The sequence below is a fragment of the Eulemur rufifrons genome, chromosome 6 (genome assembly GCF_041146395.1).
Source record: "Eulemur rufifrons isolate Redbay chromosome 6, OSU_ERuf_1, whole genome shotgun sequence".
Taxonomy (NCBI): domain Eukaryota; kingdom Metazoa; phylum Chordata; class Mammalia; order Primates; family Lemuridae; genus Eulemur; species Eulemur rufifrons.
This window is the reverse complement of record NC_090988.1, coordinates 30,121,496-30,131,370: the sequence shown is the minus strand read 5'-3', so window position 1 is coordinate 30,131,370 and position 9,875 is coordinate 30,121,496. Positions and strand designations below refer to the sequence as shown.

Genomic DNA, 9,875 nt, shown 5'->3' with positions numbered 1-9,875 from the left:
GCTTGAATCATCCTGAAATCATCCCCCCACCCACCCCCCAGGCCATGGAAAAATTGTCTTCCATGAGACTGGTCCCTGGTGCCAAAAAGGTTGGGGACTGCTGGTCCAAGCCATCATCTCCCCATTTAGTCTCCATACCTCCCCTCAAAACTTTCAAAGCCATTCCCTCAAAAGTTCTTCTAAAACCACCTCGTTCAAATTAGGGTCTCCTGTTATTCTAACAAAGAAGTCTATTTTTTTTCCTTTGTAACTCTTACCATATTTACAATTGTTTATTCATATTTGTGCTTATCTGCATATATTCTTTTGCTGAATTATAATCTCAGCGACAGAAGGGATTGTGATTGTGTCCTTTTTTTTTCAGGTTTCTATGCTACAATCTAGCATAATGCTTGGCATATGGAATCTGATTAATAAACCCTTCTCAAATGAATGGATAAATTAAAGAGGAAATAAGCTCTTACTGTGTACCAGGCATTGTGCTAAAGATGTTACTTGTGGATGATAAACCTGTTTCAGAATCGTCATTTGCCAATGGGGCACAGGCAGATACAAAATGAATACAAGAGGATATCTTTTTGTGTAAATAAGGTAGATTTGAGGACTTTTGCTTGCTAGGTCAGGGGAAGGGGCTCCACTAAGGGAATATATAAATAAAAGGAAAAGATGAAGAACAAGTTTGATTTCCCCACATAAAATGAGGTGTGTGAATTAGACAATTGGCTATAATTACAGGATTCATTTCCCAATTTTTCCCAGAGCCAGCCCTACAATGTGACCACCCCCTAGATTTTTCTTCTCTAGGTGTGTCAGAACACATACAATGTCTAGGTGGCAGACTAAGAATCCTGTTATAGGGCTAATGAAGAGAGCAAGTGGTAGATTCTCTTCAGTTCTAAATGAGCCCATTGCAAAGCCCCAGCCATGGAGACCCTTATCCACTGGCCAAGCATCTCAGGCTGTCTACTTCTCAGTCAGTCCATAATGTCCCCAAGATTGTGAGAAAGACTTGCTCTTGAAACAAACAAAACAAATAAAATAACTGACAAATCATCTTTATTAAATAACAAGCAAATAGTCTACATAGATACAGTCATTTGTTGCACATGAGTGCTTCCCCTTCTCTTGTGCAAAATCATTCCATGGGACAAGGTGCAAGCTAAGCAGCAGCCCATTTGAATGCCCTGTGGTAACAAGAAGACGACTGGCAAGAGGCACAGGGCACACTCGAGTTCTCTGTCGCAGCACACGCAGGAGAAAACAAACCCTTTTCATTCACAAAGACTTAGGTGAAGAATTACTAGCTCCATTTAAAATGCCCATAGTGTATCTTCTACACCTCTCTCCTAACAATTAAACCAGCTGTTACTCTTCAAAATATGTGTCACTTTCTTTGCATTGGGGTCAAACTCCAACTGTGAAGATCCACTGAAGAAATAGAAAAACCCTGCAAAATAATAGTAAGATAGTTTTTCAAATAAAGACATCTGGCAACATTCAAAACTCATAACAATAGAGAACTAAAAATAGAAAGTGATTATAAAACTTTACTTTGTGCCAGGGACTGTGTTAAGCATTTTGCATGATTTTGTTTTCATTTATCTCTGCAACAGCCCTGTAAGGTAGTATACCTAACTCCATTTTACAAATGAGCAAGTTGAGGCATAGACAGATTTAGATGTTCGCCCAAGGTTACTCAACAAGGAAGGATGGAGACAGCACTCCACTCGAGCTCTGTCTGACAGCAAAGCTACGTTCTGGGTTAGGAGGTTATTCTGCTTCCAATCAGATAAAATTCTCCTATTTTCTGAAAAATATGATCACTTATTTCTTTCCTCCCCACACGCCTCTTCCCCTTTCCCCACATTGCAACCTGAGAAGCACAGCAACTCTGTCAAGACACCAGAGGACCCTTTAGGGCTCTGCAAACATGCCCAAGTTACCTTTCAGTAAAGATCATCAGCCTCCACTCACCTACTTTTGAGTTGGAATTTTTTTTTTTTTTTTTTTTAACTTTGGGCACATGGAAAGGTAAGTGTTTGCAACTGACCAATATGGGCAATGAGCAACTACTCAGGAAAGACAGAGAAAATCTCCCTGATAGCAATAAGATGGGATGGAGGAAAAGACCAGGCCGCCAGTATTACACCTGGATACATCACTTGATGAGATTTTTATGCTAACATGGTAATCTGTAAGGTAGCAGCTCGAGAAGTGAGGAAGTGACATGAGCACTTTGGTTTTATATGCATGTATAAAACCAAATAAAGTAGAAAGATTTGTGTTAATTATCTTTATGATTCAAAATAATTTGTTATGTGAAGTAGTCATATAACTGGTACAAAAGTAGGTGAATCGAAATTTTGGGGAAGGAACTCATTTGGGAAAAAAAAACCTGTTATTAAAAATTGTTTCAATTCTGCTCTTCCCTCTGATACCATAGAATGTTTCAAGTGCCCCATTGCCACCAAAATAAGTATCCTCTTACCAAATGCTTCAAAAGCAGCGTCAATCTTTGTGTCAACCCCTGGAAAGTCTTCAGCTATTTGCTTGGGAAAGCCTGGCTCCATGGACTGTCTCTTCTCATCAAATCTGTTCCGAGTGAAAGAAACACAGCTCAGTAATGCATATAGGCCACGTTACCAAAATTCATAAGTCACGTTAGGTTTACTGTGGAATTCTAGTAAACTTTCCAAGTACTGCAAATAAATGTCAAGCATATTTAGGACTAGAGAAATATGTGACTTTAATGGTATTGCAAACTTAGTTCTTAAAACCATGTCTCTATCAGAAACAGGGACAGCATCCTGCTGTATGTAGCACACGCTGCTTGTTAACCATATTTCTTAAGCCTGGACAGAGAGAACCTTAATCACCTTTCTGTCACAGAGACTTATATATATGTGTGTGTGTTTGTGTGTGTGTTGTGTATGTGGGTGTGTATAAAGTGAATTGAATCATTCATCTAAAATACAATTTCAAGTTCTCTACCACTTAGCCATATATACCTGCCCTCCCCACCGTGCACATCTAAGTCTTCTATGGCAGCCTCCTAGGAAAAGGGATTGGGATGAGAAGCAAAGCACAGTAAATGCGTTTTGGGCCCATTGGTTGGATGTCAGATGGTCAGTCTGGATGTCTCAAAGTCTGGGCAGCTGGCCCAGGAGTCAATCTGTCTGTGAGTCCTGGGTTGTATCCCTAAAACTGGACTGCTGTTGCTTGTCATCTCTTACACAGGCAGAAGGAATGAATGAGTGAGGTTAGAAGAAGCCCTTGAAAATCATATGGAAACATTAAGAAGACAAGGCAAACACAATGAGACAAGGAGCAGAACTGTAAGACGGCTAAATTGTGGCATGGACTCTCAGGGCATCTTCCTAGTTGGGTTTAAAGTCCAGGAGGGAAGGCTGCATGCAAAGGGTGGCACTTGAGCCAGGACTTGAGGGATGGGCAGGATTTGAGTAGGTGGAGAAGGGAAGAGGAGTCTCCAGGGGAGGAAACAGCAGAGAGGGAAGCACCAACCAATTGCACATGGGACTCAAAGTAGGGGAGCTTAAGAAACACCTGTTATAAGGCACTGCTATGTTTGAAAGTACTTTCCAGAAGTTGTCCAAAACCCTTTCTTCCTACTGGAAGGGAAGCAGCCCTAAGGGGTGGGTGGGGTGTGTTTTCTTAGAAAAAGAAAACTATTTCCCTAATTAGGCTCCATACAAAGTCATCCTTTTGCTTCTCACCTCCAGTATTTGTCCTCTACAAAGAAGTATGTTTTCTTCTTGTCCTTATCAGAAATGGCTGCATTGATTTTCTTTACTGTTGGAGGAAAACCCAGGGTGTGGATGCTTCTTGGGTAACCTGCTTGTACCTCACCTCCTCGGACACCCCAGAACTGATTTCCTGTTAAAAATAAATAATTCAGAGTCATATTAAATTTATAGCAGTTAAGCCTTTTCGCTTTAAAAATACTTTTTAACACCTTTGATTTCCATGGTAAAGAAGAAGTCTGAATTTTAGATTTAGTCACCAGCTTATAGTGGGCTTTTAGCAAAAATTTGCAAATTGTATGAATGAACAAAGATCAAATGAGAGAATTCACAACTCTGGGCAATTTATCTTCCTATCTTTATTTTTATCATCTGTAAAATATAAATAAAATAATACCAGCCCTGGTTATTTCTTCATTACCTTTGGCTGTTTTAGTAGCCAAATTTTGACATAGTAAAAAAATTCAAATCCTGTTCAGTTTCCTTGTGAAAGGGTTTATTTCAAGAGTTAAAGAAATGATTATATAATAGTTACCTTTAAAAATGAAAACAGTATCCTTGCTAGTAACTTCATATGCAGCATCCAGGTCTGAAGGAAGAGATGGCCAAAATGAAGAGATCAAATGAAATTCAAGTTCATGTGTCCTGAAGGATTTGCGCCAAAAATGCCTAAAATGTATATAGAAAGAAATGTAAATTGAAAAACAGTCTTTCACCTTTACAGTATTTTCCTCACTGTCCTGCCTCACCCAACTTCCCCCATTCCCTCATCTTCTAGGCTGGATGACAGACAGAAATCAAGTATATTGCCATTAGGAAAATTCTTTTCTTTTTCTTCAGAAGACTGAAGTGGACCTCCTGTCATAGCTTTTCAGAGTATCATTGTCTATGAAAGAAAAGTTATCCTACCATGCAAACTCAGTAGCCCAGTATGTGCTCTAATTAATTATCTGCAATACGTGCAAAACAGTGTATGTGCTATACCGTCATTTATACTTTTCAAAAATCTAGGCCGTATGTGTGTGTATGTGTATGTTCTGTCCAAGTATATTCTTATATAGGGACAGAACAATTCTGGAAGCATATAAAAGAGGTGTTGATTATGAATGAACATAGGGAGAACTGAGGAACCAAAATGTTTAACTTTCTTCCCATTTGTGCGGTTTGAATGTTTTATCATGTGCACATTTGTACAGCAGTAAGTAAATTAATTGATTAAATGTAATGCTTATCCTGGTGTCATTTTTGAAGGAGGTAAAGGTAAAATTCTTATTCTAAAGATTTACTTGTGCTTTTTGAAAAGAAACCATGTCTTAGGACATTTGGAAACAACCATTAGAGGATAAGAATCAACTCATCCTAAGACTTCAGAAATGAACCTGATAGTTTTAGGAAAATGTGGAAAGGGCAGCACCAGGTCTGAATGATTTCAAGCTCAGAGGAAACGTTTTTGTTTTAAATGTTTAAAAGTCTCTATCACGTTTCCTTTTGTTTTCCTTTCTAAGCATTGTAAATCAAAACGATAGATAGGAAAATTCAATTTTCTGGTCTGACCTGTCTTTAAAGAACAGGACTTCTCCCCTCAGGGTGCTGATTGCATCGAAGGACAAAGCAGGATCGCACATGGCTGGTGTCTCAGGTCCTAGAGGGGCAGATTCCGTGGGCACCAGGGTGTCATCAGGGGAGGCAGAGGGGGGTCCTGAAGGGAACAGATTCAGGGATACAAACATTAGGGAAATGTGATGGGTTTGTCAATTTACATGCTTTCCAAACATTCTCAAGGTCCTTTGAGCTACATTACAAATATTCTATGTAGCATTTTAAAACTTCCCTGAAGACCATCATTGCAAAGCTACGATGCCTAATTTTTCCAGCGTCACTCACCATAGAGGGACTGAATGCCATCCACATCATCTTGAGAAAGGCGGAACTGGGCCAGGTCTGTGAATGACTTGTAGAGTGGGTACATCACAGCTTCGGTGTTGGCCGAGTGAAAGAGACCCAAGGAGTGGCCAAGTTCATGAGCAGCAACAAGGAATAAATTGGTTCCTATTTCTGAAATCATAAATAATAGCCACTTATTCCTAAAATACAGGTACATTACACAGGTCAGCTGTGCATTGTATTTGTTTACTTCCTGGAACCACATAGGGCTATCTTTGCCTTGTTTGTTGGTTAATTGAGCAATTGACTGATTATACACTTAATGGAATGCTAAACATATTTCAGGACATACTTGAAATCATTCCTGTAAAGTACCCTGTCACATCCACCTGCCCACCCACCCCCAGCCTCGGGGGCCTCATAACTCCAGGAGAACCAGGTCCCTTTTCTTATATTCAGAAATGCAATGAACCTACTTGTTTAGCACATCAATAAAAATTTCTCTTCATTTATCAATGCAAAGCTAAACACTGTTTCAATATATTAGCATTTTCCATTTTCAGTCTCAGTTGAATGAAACTGTATTCATCTCAGTTCTGATATCCTTAACCATACTCCTGTTATTTTTTATTGGAATATTGCTTTCATAATTTTTTGGCCTCACTATCAAGTATATATTATATTTAGTCTCAAAAGATGAATTATGAAAGTTGTCATAGGATTTGCAAAATTGGTCTAAAACATAACATGCCCAATCATGTCTAGCATTTGTCACAAAAGAGATTTTAGGCACACAAACATTAGCTGCATTCAGATGTTTTCCCTGTTTGTATTTTTTTTTTTTTTAACCCATAATGCTGAAACTGGAAGGCATTGGGTAATTACAATCAACATAACAAGTAAATTTACTTTACTTTTGCAAGTGTTACTTGTACAACTTGTGACCCTAGGAAGAAGGTTCATTTGTAAAAAGAAGTTGTTAATTCAACCAAATCAAGAATTTTATCCAGCACTAAACTCACATTTGTACTTTCTACAGATATTTACATTTTTGTTATAAATCCCAGTTAAATCTCAGAAGTAGCATTATTTATTTCAGCTGATTTTTTGAAAACTTTGGAAGTCATTCCCCAAAATACACAGTTATGAACTGAGAAACATTCTTCTACCTAAACAGTTCGGACATTGTATTTGTGGGTTAGTCCTTTCCTTGGAAAGGAACAAATCCATAAAAATTCCTCTTAGCCTAGAGGTAGTAAAATATTGCCTTAGCCAGAAAAAAGGCAAAAAGAAAACTTCAGTTTTTGAAATTTAATTCTGATGTCTGTTTTGAAGAGTAAGGAAGTAAATAGGGAAAATTATCTAAGCAATATCCAGGCCACTTTTTGGTATAGATTCAATGCAATACACTATCCCTTGGATATCCGCATTTTGATATAATGAGAAATTGTTCTTAATAATGGTGGCCCTTAAATCACACACAATCCACAATCATTAAAGAAATACTTAATGATGTTTTTTATATTGTGCTTAACCAAGACAGGAAATAAAATTTTTAGGCATCTGAAAATTTTTTCAATAATGATTTAAACAAAAATATATTCTGCTGATCCCTGATCCCCTGGGAAATCCAGAATACCCCATTTCTTGAGCATTTTTACTTATTAAGAGTTTCCTAAATGTAAAAATAAATTAAGACCAAAACCATACTGAGAGATGGCACTAACCTGCTGTCTCCTTCGTCCATTGTTCATCATCGTCAAAGTGAGCATCTCCATAAATCCCTTGCCCGGGGGGATAGGCGTGAGCCAAAACTTTTCCAGGTCCATCAAAAGGGGAAAAGTCTCCATGTTCTAACAAAAAAAAATTTTTTTATTGGAAAGATAGGTAATTAGGATCTCTTTTTGCCTTTTCCAATAAAACAACAGCAGATAAATGCATGCATTTCATGTGTTTTTGTTTTGTTGTGCTTTAATTTTTACCTCGAACTGCAAAAGAGATCATTATGTCAGCCTCTCCTTCATCCATCCTGGAGAATGTGAGTGGAGTCACCTCCTCCCAGATTTTCAGAGCTCTCTCAATGGCAGAATCAACAGCATCTCTTGGCAAATCTAGTGTATAATTCACAATCCTGTATGAGAAAAATTGAAGAAGATAATATTTTCTACTATGACACAGTTTATAACATTTCAATCCTATGTGAAAACTCTTTGGACCCATTACCTGTAGGTAAGTTGGGTTTTCCTCCACTTGGGCATGCCAAGAAAGGTACTGAAGTGACCAACGTCAGGAACGCCACACCTGGGCTTGCTAATCACCTCCAGAGTGTTGGAGTCCAGCTTCCCCGTCACCTCCAACCCAAGGAACTTCTGCATTTCTCGAATTTTCTTAACAACAGGACCACTGTCCTTTCTTCTAACAAACTGCTTCGCATCTTTTGGAAGGTTGTAGTAGTTTTCTAGGTATTGCTAATAGAATAAGTACAGTTTTGGGGTCATTCTTATGATTTTTAGCTGTAGCCATTTATAGTAAATTTTGCAGTTGCCCACTTTTCTTAATCTATTTGAAGTATTGCTCTAGTTTCCTGAAATAATAAATGTCACATTTCATTTAATTCTTTAATTACAGCCTTCCTCTCACCTTTGCTTTAACTTTTAACAGTCTCTGCAGCTTAGTTCGCTATCAAAGTAATAAAAGTAAAGCGAAAAATTGAGATAAATATCCAGTGCACTTAAAGGAAAAAAACAAAATGAACAAATAAGCCTCTTTGAGCATATTTGTATATTTAAGGTAAATTTATTGAATTTCCTTAATTTTTCACTTTATATTTCTCACAAGTCCTTGGCCTAAGAAAAGAGTTGGACAAATTCCTTTGTCTAAACATGTCACTAGCAATACAAATACTTAGGTAAAATTACATTGAATTAAAATACCTAAAGAAGTTCCAAAGCGTGACATGGTTCACACACTTTTCCACTTGATATCATGTGCCTCAAGCCCCAGTGCTGCTACTGCTATAGTGTTGTGTGATCTTGAGAAAACACCTAATGTTTCTGGCCTTTATTTCTTCCTACATAAAAGGAGAATCCCAAATACTGTGATACTGAGACCCTTTCCATGGCCAACACTTTATAACTCTCTGTCCCTGAACGGTTCCTACACAGTAAGCTCAAATCATTCTATGTGGGTTTTAAGACACACAGAAGGGTTTGAGCTTACTGTGGAAGGCAGAGATGGTCTCTCCACTTGGCCCTGCCAATGAGCGTGGTGTCTATCTACCCCTGTTAATTACCTGAACAAGGTCCATGCTGGTGTCCTCGCCCCTTGCAGCTCCATCTAATGGATAGGCTGAGCAAACTGCCACGCATAGCAACAATAGGATTGGAAGACTCTCCATTTCCATGGGCTTTGCTGAACTCTATGCTGTCTCAGTGCCTTGCTCTTTGCCTACTGCCTTCCAGGTCCACCCTCTGGAGCCCAACTTTTATAGGGTGATAATGTTTGTTTAGATCACTCACAGCTTAACTGACTCATCATTGCTTTTCATCCAAAAGGCAGCAGGACCATTTCCAAAAATTCCAAATTGAAAGTAGGATGATACAACCTACTTTACTAATTTCGCTCAACCTTCCCAGTTTTGCAAGGTTAAACCGGTGATTAAGCTCCAGGAAATACTTCCTGTCTTGGTAGAAGAGAAAACTGGAGCATTTTTTTTTTTCCACTCTGGAAAAGCTGACTAGAATTCACTAGACAATTTATGTTTGTGTGTTTGATAGAAGAAGTGGGCTGACTTGGTAAAAATCAGAATTGTGCAGAACGTTTAAAAGCAGTTTTATTTCAAGATGAACATAATTTAAAATCAAATGTAGTACGATGTCTGTAAATGAAAAACATACATACATAACTATAGTCTATACTATAAAGTATTACACAGAGAAAACATATCGAAAAGAAAACTGGAAGGAAGAATTTATTTGTTGAGTCTGTGATTTAAAATACCTGCTGTTGATTTCTGCCTGGATTTGCTGGTTCTTGAGGAGAAAGACCATGGGCAGGTTAGAACAAAGAGGGCCTGTGAAAAAGAAGGAAATGTATCCTCTTTGGGTAATTCTGTACCCAATTTATTAATGGGTATTAAGCCTATAAGAGTTGTTCCATGAATACTTATAGAATTGAAATGAATTACATTGCTCACTGAACTGAAATTCTCTCTGTCTTTATCTTCCATAC

At 38.1% G+C, this 9,875-nt stretch overlaps 1 protein-coding gene across 1 annotated transcript; it reads right to left on the bottom strand.

Annotated features, from left to right (window-relative positions):
• Positions 1–1,034: 1,034 nt before the first annotated feature.
• On the bottom strand, positions 1,035–9,102 carry LOC138383883 (stromelysin-1-like). The gene is made up of 10 exons (XM_069469011.1): positions 8,938–9,102; positions 7,869–8,113; positions 7,628–7,776; positions 7,373–7,498; positions 5,646–5,810; positions 5,316–5,460; positions 4,297–4,430; positions 3,735–3,894; positions 2,489–2,592; positions 1,035–1,447 (listed from the first exon to the last, which is right to left on the bottom strand). Exons 1-10 carry the CDS (start codon positions 9,046–9,048, stop codon positions 1,347–1,349), a joined length of 1,440 nt encoding a protein of 479 aa, XP_069325112.1. The 5' UTR covers positions 9,049–9,102; the 3' UTR covers positions 1,035–1,346.
• Positions 9,103–9,875: the final 773 nt, after the last annotated feature.